Source organism: Myotis lucifugus, unplaced genomic scaffold (assembly GCF_000147115.1).
Source record: "Myotis lucifugus unplaced genomic scaffold, Myoluc2.0 scaffold_128, whole genome shotgun sequence".
Classification (NCBI taxonomy): domain Eukaryota; kingdom Metazoa; phylum Chordata; class Mammalia; order Chiroptera; family Vespertilionidae; genus Myotis; species Myotis lucifugus.
The window spans coordinates 1,374,091-1,394,225 of NW_005871176.1; the positions used below are offsets into that span (position 1 = coordinate 1,374,091).

At 38.2% G+C, this 20,135-nt stretch overlaps 1 protein-coding gene across 10 annotated transcripts in view; it reads right to left on the bottom strand.

Moving 5' to 3' along the window:
* Positions 1-404: 404 nt before the first annotated feature.
* The window catches only part of EIF4G3 (eukaryotic translation initiation factor 4 gamma 3), a 271,609-nt gene continuing 251,878 nt past the window's right edge, over positions 405-20,135 (bottom strand). For all 10 annotated transcript variants that reach the window (XM_023758375.1, XM_023758374.1, XM_023758378.1 and 7 more), the window contains 7 exons: positions 17,641-17,766; positions 14,817-14,898; positions 12,196-12,294; positions 7,850-7,996; positions 6,456-6,540; positions 4,660-4,806; positions 405-1,354 (listed from right to left, as the gene is read on the bottom strand). In XM_023758375.1, the coding sequence (XP_023614143.1) occupies positions 1,173-1,354; positions 4,660-4,806; positions 6,456-6,540; positions 7,850-7,996; positions 12,196-12,294; positions 14,817-14,898; positions 17,641-17,766 (868 nt within the window). In that variant the 3' untranslated portion in view covers positions 405-1,172. The remainder of the gene's footprint in view (positions 1,355-4,659; positions 4,807-6,455; positions 6,541-7,849; positions 7,997-12,195; positions 12,295-14,816; positions 14,899-17,640; positions 17,767-20,135) is intronic.

Consider the following 20,135-nt stretch of genomic DNA (forward strand, 5'->3'; position numbering starts at 1 on the left):
CCGTGTTCCTAGTCCCAATTCATATAGTGGAACACTTAGTTACTTAAAAAATTGGCCTTAGGTTTGCTCCCACCCAGAAGGCATTTCTAGTTGGTGTTGGAAAGAAACTTCCCTGGACTCCCAGAGGGGCTCTCCCACAGATGCCCTCCTTACCCAAAGCACTTGCATTTCCCACCTGTAGACACACACTCTCTCAGTCCTCCCCCCCCGCCCCCCCCAGGAGTGATCTGGATTAGACAACAAACAGCACTTCCCAGATGGGCACACATGCAGCAGCTGTCAAAAGGAGAAGTCAGTTTACTTTCTTTTAAACTTGCAATGTTTGCCTTTATTTTGTTCTTTATATTTTGAAAGTGAAAAGAAATAGTATTGAGTCAATTCCTTTTTGTTTTTTTAAATATTTGTTCTATGTATTTACAAGCCTTATAGTTGCTCTAAAGATTTCAAAAGTATTAAGAGTACTTTTCCAAGGGTAGCACTTTTTTTTTTTTTAAACAATTCTTGGAGTTCTCTGGTCCACAGCATTTCCTTCTGTTCCAAGGTTATGTATGTTTCAATTACTATTGTGATTTTTTTTTCTGAAGCAAGCTGAGAGGCAGGCAGAAAGATTTGATACCAAAAAATAAAATAAAATTAAAATTAAAAAAAAATCTTTCTTACCTTGTTCACCCCAAACCTTCTTAAATCTGGACTAACTACTCTGCATTAAAACAAACGTGAGGTGCGTCTGAAGGGGAGGGAAATTTATTTCTCTGCTTTTCTATTATACAAGTTGTTTACAGAAACTGCAAATTAAAAAATTACACTGGCATTTGCAGTCCTTAAAATAAATTAAAAGTACTCAACTTTTTTTTTTTTTTTTTTTGCTAAACAGATGTGTTTTTTAAAAGTATGAGTCCTTGTTTAAAAAGAAAAGATTATAACAGAAAATATTTTCTATAAATAATACATGTATTTTGGTTTTAGTGCTCCCGCCCTCAGGTTGAAGTTTACTTTTTTCCAGTACCTTTTTCCTCCATGATCACCTTTTTTCTCTTTCCCCTCTCCCACTCGTGCACACGTGGGGGTTTCTGCGAGAATTGGCCTTGCTGCACTGTGATTGGCGAAGACGTGAAACTTTTTAAAAAAATACTTAAATTGTTTCTTTTGTTTCTTTGTGTGTATTTGAAGTTTTAGTTATCCTCCGATTCCTCTTCTGCTTCCCGGAGCCACGTGAAGAATGCTGTGACGGATTTGAGGGCCACACCCTTCCCATTCTGCTCTGCGGGGTCCTTGCTGCTTTCCCATTTGTAGAAGGCATCCTCGGAGATTACCTCTTCGTCATACAGGCAGTCAAAAAACATCCGTAGCAAATCTGTAAGGAAGTGAAAATAAACCATCTGTTTTGGGGCACTGTAGTTGTGAAGGAAAGATTGTATTTCCAAGTAATGAATGAATGCACATTAATTCCCCAAGGAAAGAGCATCCATGACAATTCATTATACTCCCTCTTGATAGTATAAATAGCAGAACAACTGTCTAAAGAATAGGAAAAGAAGATGTAAGCAGTCTAAATTATTTCTTATTCCTGTTGTTTGGTTCAATTTGAACTATTTTCTGATAATGCTGAGCTGTTTTTTTAAATTAAATATATTTTTATTGATTTCAGAAAGGGAGAGGGAGAGAGAGAGAGAAACATCAATGATGAGAGTGAATCACTGAGCGGCTACCTCCTGCATGCCCCACACTAGGGATCGAGCCCACAACCAAGGGATGTGCCCCTGACCGGAATCAAACCCGGGACCCTTCAGTCCACAGGCCGACTCTATCCACTGAGCAAGACCAGCCAGGGCTGAGCTGTTTAATATTATGTAGTTGTCAACTTAAACACTTTAAAAATTAAATAGAAAATAATTTTTTTAGCCCTGGCTGGGTGGCTCAGTTGGTTGGAGCACTGTCCCGTGCACTGAAAGGTCGCTGGTTCAATTCCCGGTTAGGGCACATAACTAGTTTGCGGGCTCGATCCCACGTAGGAGTGGGTGTGAGAGGCAACTGACTGATGTTTCTCTCTCACATCAATGTTCTCTCTCTCTCAAATATAACCTTAGGTGAGGATTAAAATAATAAAAACATTTTTTCTTAATTTTATACATTTCTCTATTATATGAAATTTTACAATAACAATATATTATTTTTACAATATTTGGGAAGAAAAGGCAGGATGTACTTCCCCCCTTCTAATATTATTTTCAAAATAAAAAGTAATAATTTACATGAAAAACCTGGGTAAAAACTTTCTTATCTGTCAACTGTTTTCAATGCTCAGATAATCTGGTCAATATTAATTCTCTGTTTTGCTCTCACAATGGAAACCCAATTTATATTATTGTTCAAAAAAGGGAGAAAGTTGGTAAGGATATAAAATCCAACAGAGGGTCTTTATATATTCTTGAAAAAAAATTCCTTCCTTGCAGGCATTTAAAATTCATTTAAAGTTAGCTTGCTAATCATTCATATTAATGGAGGGATGCAGTGGAATAAGCAATAATTGCTACTAAATATTAGGTTTAGAATGAGTTATATTAAAATTTTTCTTTAGATTTATTTTCGAATTTTATTAGTCCAACTAATACTGAAGTCACTTTTTTCTCTAAACCCCAGTTGGTCTATGGGGAAATGGAAGCAAGTGGCTGATTATGTTATTGGTAAGTCTAGAATTAAACATCTCTCTGGGGATTATTAAAGTTGATAATCAATTTCATCTATTTATAACCATCTCTTGAAAAGTTAGTGTCCTATCCTATAATAGGAAAAGGAAGCCATATGTTAAACAACCTTTCAAAGGTCTGGAGAGAGAGAAAACAAAGTCAGATTCATTCTCTTATTCACACTTAGACGTCTCTCCAGTTATACCCTGAGAATGATTTGTTTCAATCTTCTCCTTTATCTCCTAGAACAGTGATTTTCAATCTTTTTCATCTTATGGCACACATAAAATAATTACTAAAAATTCTGTAGTACACTCAAAAAAGTATTTTTTTGCTGATTTGACAAAAAAAAGGTATAATTTTGATTCATTCACACCCGACAACTATTGTTGTGTTGGCGGTTGTCATTTTTTAATTTGACAATCTAAGGGGAAAGAGGTCAGTGTCCCTGACTAAATAGTCAGGAATTGAATATTGCACAAAATTCTTGCATTGCCCTGGCTGGTTGCTCAGTGGTTAGAGCGCCGGCCCTCTCACCAAAGGGTCACGGGTTCGATTCCCAGTCAAGGGTGAGTAACTGGGTTGTAGGTTCGATCCCCAGCCCCAGTCAGGGCACCGTGCGGGAGGCAACCGATCTCTCTCTCTCTCTCTCCCTTCCACTCTCTCTAGCAATCAATGAAAAAAATATCCTCGGGTGAGGATTAACAACAAAAAAATTCTTTCGGCAGACCGGTTGAAATCTCTGTCCTAGAGGGATTCATCAGCACTAGCAAAGAAGGAAAACTTTGCAAAAGCTATAACCCAAGGAAGTGCCAAAGATCTACTTTATCTCTAAAATAGCCACATAATATCTACTTTCACAAGTTTCAACTAAATTTTCAAGCTTTAATACAATTCAGTTAACTTAACTTACCCATATCACCAAGTCTTAGCTGTCAGGTTACCTTATTTGTCTGATTAGCCAGAATTAATCATAACCCTTAACTGAAAACTAGTCTAAAATGCCTTAATGACTTTGCAGGATTCTGAGGATTCTGAAGAGTATCATTCTCTTTCATTATTAAGACCTATGTTGCCCTAGCCAGCTTGGCTCAGCGGAATGAAGGGTCCCAGGTTCAATTCTGGTCAAGGGGACATGCCAGGTTGTGGGCTTGATCCCCAGAAGGGGGCGTACAGGAGGCAACCAATCAGTGATTCTCTCTCATCATTGATGTTTCTATTTCTCTCTCCCTCTCCCTTCCTCTCTGAAATCAATAAAAATATTTTAAAAAAAGACCTGTATTAAAAAAAGTGAAGTTTATATAAAACACATGCTAATGTGGAGATGTCCTAGACCTGCATCGTCCAACAGGGTAGCCACTAACCACAGTGGCTATTTACATTTATATAAAATTTTAAGCCCTAGTCAGTTTGGCTCAGTGGATAGAGTGTCAGCCTGCGGACTGAAAGGTCCGGGGTTCAATTCTGGTCAAGGGCACATGCACGGGTTGCGGGCTCGATCCCCAGTAGGGGGCGTGCAGGACGCAGCCAGTCAATGATTCTCTCTCATCATTGATGTTTCTACCTCTCTCTCCCTTTCCCTCTCCCTTCCTCTCTGAAATCAATAAAAATATATTTAAAATTTTTTTTTTAAATTTAGTTCCTTAGTCACAATAGCCACATTCAAGTGCTTAACTGACACGTGGCTCATGATTGCCACAATGAAAGAAACAGATATATTTCCATCATCGCAGAAAAATTTATTAGACCTCTCTAGAGTGAGGATTAAATATCTAATTTAAACTAGTTGTTATTTTCTCACGAAAGTCAAGTACATAAAAAATGTAGGTTCATTAAAATTGCTGGTTATCTGAGTTTTGTTACCAGGAATTCCTCTATTATCCCTGTTCAAACCCATCATACCATCACTAAAATCTTGGCCTGGATAAAACTCAACCACTGGTTGGGTTAATTGTAGCAAGACATAACTTACTGGCAGGTTGATCAAGTTTGACTATTGATGCTTGTAGTGCATAAAGTGCTTGCAGTTCCTTCTCTGTATCCGAGTCTAGGTACTTGAGTAAGATCGGCACTCTTTGCTTGATAACAGCAGTGTCCACTCGGAAGGTGGAACAGTCAGCTAGAGGTGATAGAAGAACTAAGCATTACATTTAAGGAATTAACACACAGCCATTTTCAATTTCTGAGTCGTTAAGACACATATGACTCTATAAGAAAAGAGGAAACAAGGAGGTCCAAGGCAAATATTTTGAAATTCAAAATGTTCTGAAATTCTTAATGGGACATTCTTTCCGAAATAATAAAAGAACATGGAGGGGTGATGTATTCTGAGTGCTGGGTTCCCTCAACAGTTGTGTACCCAATTCTTTATCTTTAATCACAATGAAACAGGTACAGTGGTTTTATGACTTTCCAAACTAGAAACACAACATTAGAAAGGAAATTAGAGTGACAGTTCATGTAAATCTTTTCAGAAGGGTAAAAGAATTAGAACCACTTTATTATTAATTATAGGAGGGTGAGGACTAACTGTGACAGTGGCAGACAACATATCTGACCTGGGCCTTTTGGGGGAAGGCACAATACAAGGGCTGAGGAACGCATCCCCAGAGCCGAGAAGCATAAATTTTATTTCCTCTGTGAGTTGGCACAAGGACACAATATTGTTTTTAAAAGCACCTTATATATTTTCCAACTGATTTTATAGTGCCAAAGTCTTATTTCCATAGATAATAGAAATTATTTAAAAATATTTAATCAAGACTTTCTATTTAGCTTGTTGTTTGTTAAACTAACATTGAAAAAACATTGACAGGAAATCTTAAATTAGAATCCTGAAGCTATCTTCCAAAATGATAAAGAGAAACCTAAAATTCTGAAAAACTTTGGAGTTGAATTTTGTTTTCCTATTTCAGTGATAGAAATGTGGATTTCTACCTAAGGCTAACAGGATGATCTTATTAAATACTATTAAATATTACAGGCAGCTTGGAATATTTAGGGTTTCTACCAATCCTAATCCTATCCATCTATGAAATTCATCAACATTCAATGAAATTGGCTTATATAAAGTAAACATAAAGCAGAAGCAGCAACTGGTATTTCTTTCCTCATATATGAATTCATATAAAATGGCTTTTCTGTTGAGATTAGTCCTTGGTTGATATTAGTAGGTTAAGAATATTCAACTTGGCATAGCCGGTGTGCCTTAGTGGCTGAGCATTGACATATGAACTAGGTCAGGGTTCAATTCCTGGTCAGGTCACACACCTGGGTTGCAGGCTCGATCCCCAGTGGGGGCGTGCAGAAGGCAGCCAATCAATGATTCTCTCTCATCACTGATGTTTCTCTCTCTCTCTCTCCCTCTCCCTTCCTCTCTGAAATCAATAAAAATATATATATTTAAAAAAAAAGAATATTCAACCTGTTCATTTTAACTCTTGAAAGGAAGGAGGAGGCTTTGAGTGTTGGAAATGAAAAGTAAATTCATAAATTTGAGTGTGAATTAGAAAAGCCACATGCAACACAGTATAAAACAACCGAAGGCATGCAGTAAGCTGTTCATATCTGGGATCTTTGCAGGCAGGGGAGCTAGTTGCCCCCTGCTTGAGACAGCCAGGCACTGTAGACAGAAAGGCATGCATCTGCACAGAAACTGAGCTATATAGGACAAGTGTTAAAGACAATATAAACTCAGGCCCAAATCATCAGTATTTGACATAGTGGGGATTTCAGACGTTAAACTTTGCCTTTAGAAATGTTACTTACCTATTATAATAGCTGCTTTACAAACGGCTGTCATTAAAGCTCTAAGGAATGTAGGTGAACTCATCTGGCTTTCATCTAGATTAGCCTGATATCAAAAGTAAACGGAACAGTTTAAAGGTACCCTCACACATCAGAGAAATTATTTCCCCTAAACTAGGTCCCATCTGGCACTAAGGGCAGATGGGGTCACATTCAACCTTCTTGCAAAAATTAATCTTCTGATTCACTGGAAAATACTTAGGCTACTGCCAGTTCTGTCTGAAAATGTTCTGAGTAGCAGTGTTTAGTTTTCAGGGGTGTCACTGCCTACCTTTGCTCATTCCATTATACAGTGTTGTGTACTATATACATTTGGAAGTGCAATGATTTAAAAACATTTTTTCTTCCTCAAAATATAACCCATATTAAGATGATTTACCCAAATCTATAAATTTGAAAGAACTATACCACCACCACATTGTATTTTAAAGACTACTTTTTTCAGTAGTGTGCAACTCTTTCTAGGTGTGCTAACACTGCTTTTTACCTTAATTTTAATGTTGAATTAGAGATAAATCTCAAGTATTGCCTGACACAGATTCTTCAGGTGGTGGTGACAAAATTGTTACTCTTTTCTAAGGATGCCAAAAAAATGTATTTAGAAATATGCTAAATAAATGGGCCCTCAATTTGTTGCTTAGTTTATTTCTCTTAAGATCTTATTTTTCTTAATATCTTCTTGCTATAAAACACTGTCCTAAACCAGAGGAGCAGCAAAAGAAAATGACAAACAAAAGAAGACATCTCCTAGGCAGGTATTTTCTTTCTTTCTTTTTTTTTTTTTTTAGAAAAGCAAGCAAGAATTTGACCACAACAAAATATATTTAGGGCAGTGAAACAAGGAAGGGCATAGAAAAAGCAACAGGAGGGTCTAGGCTGGGCTGCTTTGGCTCACTGGGAAGCCAGAGAAAAAGGGGAAAAGAGGGTCCTGGAGACAAGTTCAGGAGGTTTGCCTGGAATGAGCTGCTGCTGCCCATTGCTGCCCATTGCTCCCCTGGTTACAAGTCTCATGGGGTCCCTTAGAGTTTAGAGGATACGTGCCTGTCGGATGAAGGACAGAGGGAAGGGAATGACATGGACGTGTTCCCTGGAGCCCAGGATAGTATTTTCCCCTGAAAGGGTCAGGCTAAAAATGATTGGCCAGGAAAAAATTAAAGCTGTCATTATAAAACTATGAATTTTATAAAAATAGAAAAACAGCCTTACTGTTTAAAATTCAAATACATGTAAGGATAAAAATAAACTTCACTGAAGTTAAAAACTCCCATGAAGGGAAAGGGTAATGTGTGAATTAAGGAGAGCCCTCAGGAATCTTTCTGGCAGAGCTTCCAGGGAAGGTGATACAGTCATTATACCTCTACCCAGTCAAAGATCTGCTCATCATTTGCTTTCTCCTCAATAATAAGCTTCTCAAGTCGATTATAGAGCTCTTCAGCAGAGAGTTCTTTCTTTGAAAGTGCTTCGGAGGAACAGGAACTGTCAGATTCTATAAAGTCCAACTTCTGAAACATAAAATGTTAAACACATTGATATAATTCAGTGTTATCATCATCCTGAGAGGAAAACAAAGTCATGGGGTGTATCTTCTATTTTACACGGGATCAAAATGATCCGCACTATCCTTCTGAATATTTCTCCAATTTTTTCTACTGTGTATTTTTGATTCTACTTATAAACAAGCAAACAAACAAAACCCCTAGAACAATCTCTCTGCGTACGCTTACCTTCCAATCATTATGGGTTTGTCTTGCTCTTAGCATATCCCATAGGGCCTTAGGGCTTCGTTAAGTTTTTAAAATTCATTTTCCTTTCTGCTCCTCAAACTCAGCAATTTCTTCTTATGTTTAGTGAGTTAATTTTTCAATATGTTATTATAATTTTAAAAATTTAAATTATAGTAACATATATTGATACAGGGACTTTTTAATTTATAAAATTCAATGATATTCAGTTTCATAGAACAATATCAGAAACTTCATTAGTAAAACAATTAATAAAATAATGTATCTTTTGCAAAAATTAAGGATGAATTTTCATGGGAGTAGATTAGTCTAAATCAGTGTCTCCTGACTGAGCAATTTCAATTGCCCTATTTTCAAGTTCGCTGAGTTTTTCTTCTGCCTGCTCAAATCTGTTGTTGAACCCCTTTACAGTAATGTGTTGCTTAACAACAGGGATACATTCTGAGAAATGCGTCATTAGGCAATTTCACTGTGCAATCATAGAATGCCCTTACACAAACCTAGATGGTATAGTCTACTACACACCTAGACTATGGTAAAGCCAACTGCTTCTAGGCTACCAAGTTGTACAGCATGCTACTGTACGATAGGCAATTGTAACTCAGTGGTAGGTATTTGTGTATCTAAGTATATATAAATATAGAAAAGGTATAATACAGTTGTCCTTGAATAATATAGGTTTGAATTGCATAGATCCACTTATATGTACTTATTATGAATGGAGCTTACGGGGCCAAAAGTTGCTCTGGGTGAGTCAATGAGTGAATTTGAAGGTCTACAACTTACTGTACATTACTGTAAACTTTATAAACACTCTATACTTAGACTACACTAAACTTACAAAAATATCTTTCTTTCTTCAATAATAAATAAACCTTAGCTTACTGTAACATTTTTACTTTGTAAACTTTAATTTTTAAAAACTTTTTTGCCCTGACCAGGTGGCTCAGTTGGTTAGAGCATCATCCCATACTCCAAAAGGTTGTGGATTCGCTTCCTGATTGGGGCACACATGAAGGCCACTGATCAATGTTTATCTCTCACATTGATGTTTCTCTCTCTCTCACCCCCATCCTCTCTCTCTAGAGACCAATAAAAACATATCCTCAGGTGAGCATTAAAAAAACAAACAAACTAGCCATTTTGACTCTGTTATATTAACACTTAGCTTAAAATACATATTGTATAGCTGTACAAAAGTATTTTCTTTATACCATTATCTTTTAATCTTTTTCTACTTTTAACATTTTTTTAACTTTTTAAACTTTTCTTGTTAAAACCTAAAACACAAACATATTAGTCCAGGCCTACGTTGGGTCAGGATTATCAATATCACTGTTTTCCACCTTCACATTTTGTCCCACTGGAAGGTCTCCAAGGGCAACAAGAGGAATGGATGGAGCTGTCATCACCTACCACAGCAATGCCTTCTTCTGGAATATCTCCTGAAGAAGCTGACTGAGGTTCTCCTTGAGGAGGTGTCACTCTTCAGAAATATGTCTGTGGTGGTTTGCTTGGTTTCTTTATTATTATTATTATTTTTTTAATATATATTTTTTAGTGATTTCAGAGAGGAAGGGGAAGGGAGAGAAAGAAACATGATGAGAGAATCATTGATTGGCTGCCTCCTGCATACCCCACACTGAGGATTGAGCCCACAACCTGGGCATGTGCCCTTGACCGGAATCGAACCTGGGACCAGTTAGTCTGCAGGTCAACGCTCTATCCACTGAGCCAAACCGGCTAGGGCTCTTTTTAAAAATTTATTATAGATTTGTTTATAAGCAGATAATGCACCATGCACATTCCCCTTTATTCAATGTAAACCTTTTAGTATTGGGGTCCATGTTGTCAAACTTTTCAAGGAGCTTGTTGAGGTCTGCAAATGCTTCTGCTAAAGCCTTCATGGTGAACTTTCTTGGAGGTTCTTCTTTTTCTTCTGCAGTTTCCTTTCTCTTGCCTCTTCTTCAGCTATGTGTTCCTGTTCTAGTACCAACAACTCCTCATTAGTTAATTCTTCAGGAGCCACTCTAGGAGTGCTTCAATGTCATCCTCAACCACACCCAGGTTAAAGCTGCTTGTCATCTCAGTCACAAACTTGTTGATTTTTGCAACTTTTTCCCTTTAATGACTGCTGCAGTGTCACTAGGTGACCAGAATTTTTCAGCTCCATTATAATCATACTAGAGGCCCGGTGCATGAAATTCGTGCACAGATGGGGTCCCTAGGCCTGGCCGGTGATCAGGGCCTATCGGGGCTGTCTCGCCCAGTCCTGATCAGGGCCTGCCAGCTGTCGGCCGGAGCCTGCTGGACAGGGGAAGGGACTGCAGGAGGTTGGCTGTGGAAGTGCACTGACCACCAGGGGGCAGCTCCTGCATTGAGTGTCTGCCCCCTGGTGGTCAGTGTGTGTCATAGCAATTGGTTGACTGGTTGTAACGGTCGCTTATACTTTTATATATATATAGACTAGAGGACTGGTGCATGAAATTTGTGCCTGGCCTGCACCCTCTCCAATCTGGGACCCCCTCGGGGGATGTCCGACTGCCTCTCCCAATCCAGGACCACCAGCTCCTAACCGCTCGCCTGCCTGATCGCCCCTAACTGCTCCCCTACTCGCCTGATCACCCCTAAACGCCTCTGCCTTGCCCCGCGCCTGGGACCCAGGATTCCCTCCTCTGGCCGGCCGCAGGGGACCGTGGGCAGGCGGCTTCACCTGGGCCGCAGCCGCAGGCGCCCGTGGGCAGGCGGCTTCACCTGGCCAGGCCACAGGCACAGGCACTGGTGCCCGGGACCGCAGGGCAGGCTGCTTGTCCCTCTCCCGGGCCGCAGCCTGGCTGGTCCCCATTCCTCTCTCCCCAGTGTTGAGTGTCTGAGCAGTTCCAGCTTGAGGGTCTGAGGGCGTGAGGGCCATTTGCATATTAGCTCTTTATTATATAGGATGGGACCAAAATCATATATGTGGTCTGACTTTGACCGAAATATCATTAAGTGTTGCATGACTGTAGTTAATTTTTACTTCAGCTACTGTAATTTTTCAGATCCAGATTTTGTTTAGTTCTTATTTATAATTTCTATTATTTTATCCATATTCCCAACTTGTTCATACATCATTCTCCTTTAGTTCTTTTTCCATGGTTTTCTTCAGCAATTTGAGCATATTTAAAACAGTTAAAGTCTTTGTCTGGTATGTACAATGTTTTGGGCTTCCTCAGGGATGCTTTCTGTCAGTTTCTTTTTTTATTCCTGTGAATGAGCCATATTTTCCTGTTTCTCTGTATGCTTTATAATTTTTTTGTTGAGAACTAGACATTATTAATATTATAATGTGGAAACTCTAGATATCTTTCTCTCCCTTACCCAGGGACTGGTGATGGTGCAGTTATCTGTTTGATGACTTTTAGACAAGGACTACATTCCTTCCTGTGTGTGGTCATTGATGTCTTTAATTCATTAACTCCACAGGCAGACAGTAACTCCTATTTTGATCTAATTTTAATGACTAGAATGTTAATGAAATTATCTTCATTTCCTTTATAAAACAGACTTACTATGGTCCTAGCTGGTTTGGCTCAGTGGACAGAGTGTCAGCCTGTGGACTAAAGGGTCCTGGGTTCAATTCAAGTCAAGGGTACATGCCTGGGTTGTGGGCTTGATCCCCTGTAGGGGGCGTGCAGGAGGCGCTGATCAGTGATTCTCTCTCATCATTGATGTTTCTATCTCTCTCTCTCCCTCTCTATTCCTCTCTGAAATCAATAAAAATATATTTAAAAAATAATAAGATAAAATAGACTTACTATGGTTGACCCTTGAACAACATGGGGTGAGGGAAACCAATCACCTGTGCAGTTGAAAATCCATGTATAAATTAAATTGGTCCTCCACATATACATATTCCATATTCCCAATTGTGTACTGAAAATATGTACTATCAAACAGGAAGGAATAAGTCTTGTTCTTACCTGTTCCAAGAGAAAATTATGTACATCTTTCCCTTCTGGTAAAAAGTCCTTCAAGCTGAGGTCAGTCTCCCTCCATAGGGCTCCCACTTTCTTATGGCTCTGAAACAGAGATAAGTCAAAATCCATTTACTTTTATATTGGCAAGAGAAAAAAACAGAGTGCATAACTGTTAAGACTAAAAAATCAAAACTTTCCCTTGCTAATATGAAGTTAATTTCTTAGGACTCTAAGCATTGAAACTCAGATGTCTGAAAGTATCCTATATAATAAAGGGGTAATGTGCAAATTGACCATCACTCCAACACACAAGATGGCCACCCCCATGTGGACAAAGATGGCCACCACAGGATGGGCGGCAGAGGAGGGCAGTTAAGGGTGACCAGGCCTGCAGGGGAGGGCAGTTGGGGTGACCAGGCCGGCAGGGGAGGGCAGTTAGGGACAATCGGGCCGGCAGGGGAGCAGTTAGGCGTCGATCAGGCTGGCAGGGGAGTGGTTAGGGGGTGATCAGGCTGGCAGGCAGGCAGGCGAGCGGTTGGGAGCCAGCAGTCCTGGATTGTGAGAGGGGTCCCAGACTGGAGAGGGTGCAGGCTGGGCTGAGGGACACACCGTGCACAAATTTTGTGCACCGGGCCCTCTAGTAGAAATATAATGGTGAATGACTGAAATTTAGCTGTTTAAGGTTTAATCATTTTTTTTACTGGATGATTAATGTGGGGATTGGCAAGCTGGTACTTGGAATTAAAAAAGTGATTAAAACACAGAGTTTACAAATTCAACACTTTCTTTCCTAGATAGGGCTAGAAGCATCTGCTATTAAAGCCACTCAACAATCTCACTGGTACTCCTCTTCCTAGTAGATCATGATTATGCTGCCTAATGTGAGAAGGCTAATAAAGTTGTTGCTCTTGAACCAGGTATGAGAAGTATTTCAAGGGAAAAGCACAGGTTGAACGCAAGAAACGGAGAAGAGCTGTGATCAGCTAGAAAACTGATGATTGCATAAAGGCATAGCGATAAAAGAAAACGTCACGTTTTGAGGGTGTTTGACTGCAGACTTTATGCTCTATGAGAATTTCATTTTAGTTTTTACAAAAAAAGTTAACAAGAATTTTGAGTTTTAAATAAGGACTAAGTCAAGTAGATGGGAGAGAAGAAGGGACTTTTTGATCTGCAATTAGGGTTCAATAAAAACTTTAGTGCCAGCAAGCAAAGTGTATTAATAACAAATAGATAAGCAACTAGAACTAGAGTCCAGGTTATTTGGTATACCTGTCTATGAATAACTATTACACAAATGTAATACAGAAGGACTTCTCTAGATTTATAAGGAGAAATAAAACACTGAATTGTTTTAATCAATGCTTATAAAACGATGAAAACTATCATCTCAATATTTTTAGTTTTGGTTTGAGTAAGTCAGAAATCACTCCGGAATTTTCATGCCTGAGTTTTATTTTGTTTTGACATAGGACCCCAGGCATTACATCACCTATGTGGTGCCACACCCCTTTCCCAAACCAAACCCATCAGACCTCTAACAGTGCACTGACACACTCTTTTGAAACCATTGGTTTAGACTCATCTGTCTCCCTTTCCAGTTTATAAATTCCTTGACGGTTTAGAATTCTTTGTGGATTGAGATCCTAACATAACCTTTGCAGAGAATTGTGTAGTATTTATTAAATTAAAATGAATTTAACTTTAAGATAGAGATTTACAATCCTGCAGTCATTTTTACCACCTATTTGTAATCAGATTACCTAGCCCATGATAAAAAAAATAAAATCAATCATATTTTTAAAATCATCACCCAAGGATATGTTCTCATTGGTTTTTAGAGAGAAAGGAAGGAAGAGAGAGGGGGAAAATGTGAGAGGGAAACTGATCGGTTGTCTCCAGTACATGCCCCGACCAGGGATCAACCCTGAAACCTTTTGGCGTACAGGACAACCCTCCAATTAACGAGCCATCTGGCCAGGGGAAAAAAAATCAATCACTTAATGATTAATCCCATCTTTCTCTGAAAGCAGAGGAATTTTCATTGAAATACATTAAAAAGTATAAATAATGCAGCCATTAAAAAATATATATATATATATATATATATATTTTTTTTTTCCTGATTTCAGAGAGGAAGAGAGAGAGAGAAACATCAATGATGAGAGAGAATCAGTAATTGGCTGCCTCCTGCATGCCCCCTACTGGGGATCGAGCCCACAACTAGGGCATGTGCCCTTGACTAGAATCGAACGGGGACCCTTCAGTCCTCAGGCGGAGGGCCTATCCACTGAGCCAAACCGGCTAGGGCAATAATGCAGCCATTTTGTTTCAAGAGAAGATAAAATAACTAGCCACAAATAAAGGTATCTTGAAATTCTTTAGAATTTTATCAAATCTAGTTGAGATTAGGTAATTCTTTTCCAAGTTACTAGTAAACAGAAGGACAAATAAACCGCTGGAAGAAACTAGATTGAAACAGAGACCTCACTTTTTTTTTCAAATAATAAAAGGAAACAGAATTACGTGCACAGTGACACCTAAGCTATTTACAAATAACCCAAGGTCAAAATCACTGCCCTTCCTAATATGCTGTTGAGTCGGACACTCAGTTTAACACTCACCATTTGTTTGCATAGAAGGTGCAATATTTCAGAAAGCAAGATTCCAGCTCTTCCGACAGGAAGTAAAGGTTTGCAAAATTCTCTGTAAAAGAAAAGAGTAGTGATTAAGTACCTCAGAACAAATTCCCTGTTCTAGAACAGTAGGCAAACAATGTGTGCCAAAAGAACAGATACTGTCCATCTAAGTAACATTGGGCCAGCCAAATCCAATACCAACTCGGAGTAATTTTCAGCAGAAGTAGTTCAGGTTCATTTTATGTTTCACGGGGAAGCTGGAAAAGGACGTTAGAATTCCTGGGTTTTGTCTTTTTCTGTAACTGCTTCAATTATAGAAGTAATTGCAAGGCTCATTCTTTTTTTTTTTCTTCTTTTTTTAAAATATATTTTATTGACTTTCCACAGAGAGGAAGGGAGAGGGAATAGAGAGCCAGAAACATCGATGAGAGAGAAACATCGACCAGCTGCCTCCTGCACACCCCCCCACTGGGGCCGTGCCTGCAACCAAGGCACATGCCCTTGACCGGAATCGAACCTGGGACCATTCAGTCTGCAGGCCAATGCTCCACCCACTGAGCCAAACCGGGTAGGGCACAAGGCTCATTGTTACTTAATAATCTATTTATTTACATAAATCCCTGCCTCAGTGGTTGAGCATCGGACTATGAACCAGGAGGTGGAGGTTCGATTCCCGGTTGGGGCACAAGTCCAGGTTGTGGGCAAGAGGCAGCTGATCAATGATTCTCTCTCATCAGTGATGTGTCTATCTCTCTCTCCCTCTCCCTTCCTCTTTGAAATCCATAACAATATATTTTGAAAAAATAAATCCCTCTTTAAGCTGGAAGGCGAGAAGCACCTTAGGTAACAGGGAGTTGTAAAACTTAGTTATTAAGTGTTTTTAAGAAAGGAAGCCTTTTTTATAAAGAATATAGATGAAACATAGAAATGGATCAATTTTTTCATAGTCTAAGCCAGTATTTCCTAAATTGTATTCTGTAGGGTATCAATAGTCATTCCTTAAAAAAAAAAAAATCTATTGTCAATTAAGTGAGGCAATGTGAATTAAACAAACCTGAATAGTTTTTACTTTTTTGTTTTACTATAGAATTCTCATAATTTTGAATGTGCTATAATAAACTTGTGAATGTCAAAGAAAAGAGACACAACAGCATATAGACCAGTGGTTCTCAACCTTCCTAATGCCGCGACCCTTTAATACAGTTCCTCATGTTGTGGTGACACCCAATTTCATTGTTACAAATTAAACATAATTAAAGCATAGTGATTAATCACAAAAACAACATGTAATTATATATGTGTTTTCCGATGGTCTTAGGCGACCCCTATGAAAGGGTCGTTCGACTCCCAAAGGGGTCGCGACCCACAGGTTGAGAACCGCTGATATAGACTTTGACTATATGAACAAAATTTTTAGGGAAATACTAGCTTATACAACATGGCAATAATTTCCCACTTATGTTCAAATTTAGGAATGCCTGAGACCTCAGTTCCTTTTATAACAACCTGAGTATGCACTATGCAGGTGTCACAGTCTGATAAGCTATTATGTGGAAATATAACTTCTCACAACATTGGAGCAATGACAGACATTAAGAGTCAGGTTAACATTAAGTTTCCAGGAGCAATCACCCTTCTGTCAGTTACATGATTCTGGAGCCAAATCTATAATCACTGCTAACCTCAATGGACCACAAGGCTATAATATCCCCATCACTTGTGCAGTATAGATCTAATATAATGTAACATTTTTACATTAAAATTAGAAGTCTTAAATAGTCACAGGCTGCATCCAAGAGTCTCCAAAGGCACTATGGCAGCAATTTTCAACTGGTGTGCCACAATAATTTTTTTCTATTTTTTTAAAATATAGTAATCATTTTTATTTATTTATTGAATAAATGAATGAACATATCCATTCATGAATTCATTACAGATTTATTGAACATTAGTTTTACAACCTAACGTTAACCAGAATGTTAAGAATTAAAAATACAATATATAAGGAAGGACAGTGAGATTATGTAGACAGGAGGGGAAGGAGGGAGTGTGTCAGTCAACAGGAAAGAAGAGCAGGATAGGAAATGATGGCAGAAGGAAGTTAGAAAATGTGAAATTGAAGATAAAAACAAAGGCCAGATTATAAAGTGTTTATTAGTCAAGCTAAGGATGGTAGGTGGGAGTTGATTGGAAGAAGGAAGTTAGAAAATGTGAAATTGAAGATAAAAACAAAGGCCAGATTATAAAGTGTTTATTAGTCAAGCTAAGGAGTTTGATCTTGAAGACAAACAGAAAATTTAACACTACCTAACATTTTTTGAGGTAAAGAAGTTTTCTCTTTATATCTTTTAGGAGTTTTATGGTTTCCATCTTTACTCCATTTCCATTAATTGTGAGTGGGGTGAGATAGGTTTAATTTGTTCTTCTACATGTGGTCATCCAGTTTCCCCAACATTACTGAGGGGATTATCCTTTCCCAGAGAGAATATTTAAAACATGGACTACCTGACTATTTAGTCAGGGGCACTGACCTTTTCCTTAGATTGTCAAATAAAAAAATGATAACAGCCAACATAACAATAGCTGTTTGGTGTGAATGAGTAAAAATTATACCTATTTTTGTCAGATCAGCAAAAAATGTATTTTTTTTGTTGTGCTGCAGAATTTTAGTAATTAGTTTGTGTGTGCCATAAGATGAAAAAGGTTGAAAACTGCTGTACTAAGGGAACAGCATTATGCTAGAAGGCTAGCTGATGAGTTTTGCGTCAGTTTAACTTGACATATAGCAAAAGAAACAAGAACAACTTACATGGCAAGTTCTCGCAGGGAGATTCCGCCTTCTTTTAACATGGGAGTTACCAGTTCAGCAAGGTACAACCAAATATGAGGAATATCAATGGCCATGTCATCTGCTGTTTCCAATGTTTCTGAAAAGCTAAAAAAGAACAGGAAAAAATTCACATGCAAATGTAATTCAAAAGTTAAGATTAAGTAAAGAGACCAAAATCAGTCAGCAAAGAAGTGCCAATTAAGCACTTGCTATGTTAGGTACTGTTCTGGGCGTAAAGTAACTGGTTCTTGCTCTCAAAGAACTTATATTAGTGTTGGGGGAGGGAGAGAAAAGCATCTTTGCAGATAGGGCCAATACAATATGCTGAAGAACATGAACTATAGTACTAGGATCTCCCAATACAGCTGGTGGTCAGAAAATAACTCTGTATTGAGGTGACATTTGAAAGACTTAAACGATGGAAATGAGGTAGCCATGTGAAATTCTGGGGAATAGCTATCAATTTAACCAGAGTATGCCACTCTTCCTTACCTACCTTAGAAGCCTATACTATAAAGAGCTCATTACAGTTGAGTATCATATCTTTGGAGTCAGCCAGAAGCACTGACTAAAAATTTAGTGTAGTGCAGATCAGAAACAAAGAGAAGAAAAGGCAAAACCCTTTGTCCTTAAGGAGCTTACAATAGGGGAAAAACTGGAAGGATATAAATGAGTTGGACAACTTTACTAATAACATCAGCATTATAACATGTTACCAACTGTTGTATTTTCAAAGAAAAATTAATGGTTTCAGGCTTTCAAATATTTCTCAATATGAAGTGAAATAAATGGGATTTGAATATAGTACTTAGGAAAGTCAAATACAAAATATTAGTGCAATTTTACTTAGGCTCAACAGCATAGCTATTCAGTTATAAGCATAAAAACATAACCTAAGACTTTCTTAATTAGTCCCATATATAGCATTTTTTAAAAAATATATTTTATCGATTTCCTACAGAGAGGAAGGGAGAGGGATAGAGAGAGTTAGAAACATAGATCAGCTGCCTCCTGCACACTCCCTACTGGGGATGTTCCCGCAACCAAAGTACATGCCCTTGACCGGAATCAAACCTGGGACCCTTCAGTCCACAGGCTGACGCTCTATCCACTGAGTCAAAACAGCCAGGGCTATATAGCATTTTAAAAAGTACAAAAGCAAAAGTAAATTTAATTATAGGACACACATACATACTTACAAGGAAATACACATAATCACAAGAAAAGGGAAGAATGAATGAAGAGGCCATGGGCAGGTGGTATTTGTCTTCATGTCCTTTCAGATCTCTGCATATATAGTATGTGCTTTTCCACTGCAGTTCTAGTTTCTAGCAGAGTATGCCACTCTTCCTTACCTACCTTAGAAGCCTATACTTCACGTCATTAAAATTTTTCACTTAAACAAAAAGGTACCACTACGAGGGATAGTCACCTTTCTAAAGGTGCCATTTCAAAAACAGTTTGCAGCTTAACCACATTATCCAACTCTGGACTCCATGAATCCTTAACGCCAGCTGAGTTTTCAGCTTGGAATTATTTGACATCTATTTGTGATACAAGAGATACTTGACTATTCTCCCATTATGTGTAGACTTTCAGCTCAGTTAATGTGCTACTAATAGACCATAATCTGGACGGACTCCAAGATTTCTGGGTTAATCACCCTATAATGCCAATTCATGTTTCATGGGTTAGTGGCATAGATTAAGCTGTTTAATGAGCCCATGAGACAATAACTGCAGCCGTGCTGGTCTTTCAGCAGTATAACTACTGCTATTTTCATCTCATATTACAACTAAAAGATACCCATATTCTTGCCTTGGTATTCTACTTCTCAATTAGTCATGGGACTATTTGCAGAACACAATCACTGGTCAAATCCATACTGCTGATAAAAAAAACCATGTTTGGCTGAACATAGGATTTCCATAAAACAATCCTGTTATAAGACATTTCTTTTTAGTTCCTAAATCCTTTTGTATGGTTTTAAAAGAAAAATCCTAGGTATGTAGAAGCTCCTACACACAGTAGTCTTTGGACTACATACTACATCGTCTATAAAAATGCCTTGCATAATACACATTTTTTGCTGCCTGAATGACTGAAATAGAGCTATACCATACCCTTGCTTCTTGGTATGTAGTGACTATCACACCCACTGAACTGCACTTTGGAAAGGGTCCATAGGTGGGACTTTAGGCATCCTCCCCCATTTTAATTATAGAAGATCTACTTTTATTTATTTTATATACTGGGTTCCTGCCTAAAATTTAATTTAGAAAAGGAGTACATGGTTAAAAGTTGGAATTTTAAAAAATTCAGTAAAGGTCTGATCAGAAATCTGCTAAAAGGCCAAAATAATCTAACACAGTTTGGAAATGATATTGTCAGCAGCTCTTGCACAATTTGCATGAAGATAACTAAGTTTTAAATGGAAATTTTGCTGTAGATAAATAAGGAAGAGATAGTGAGTA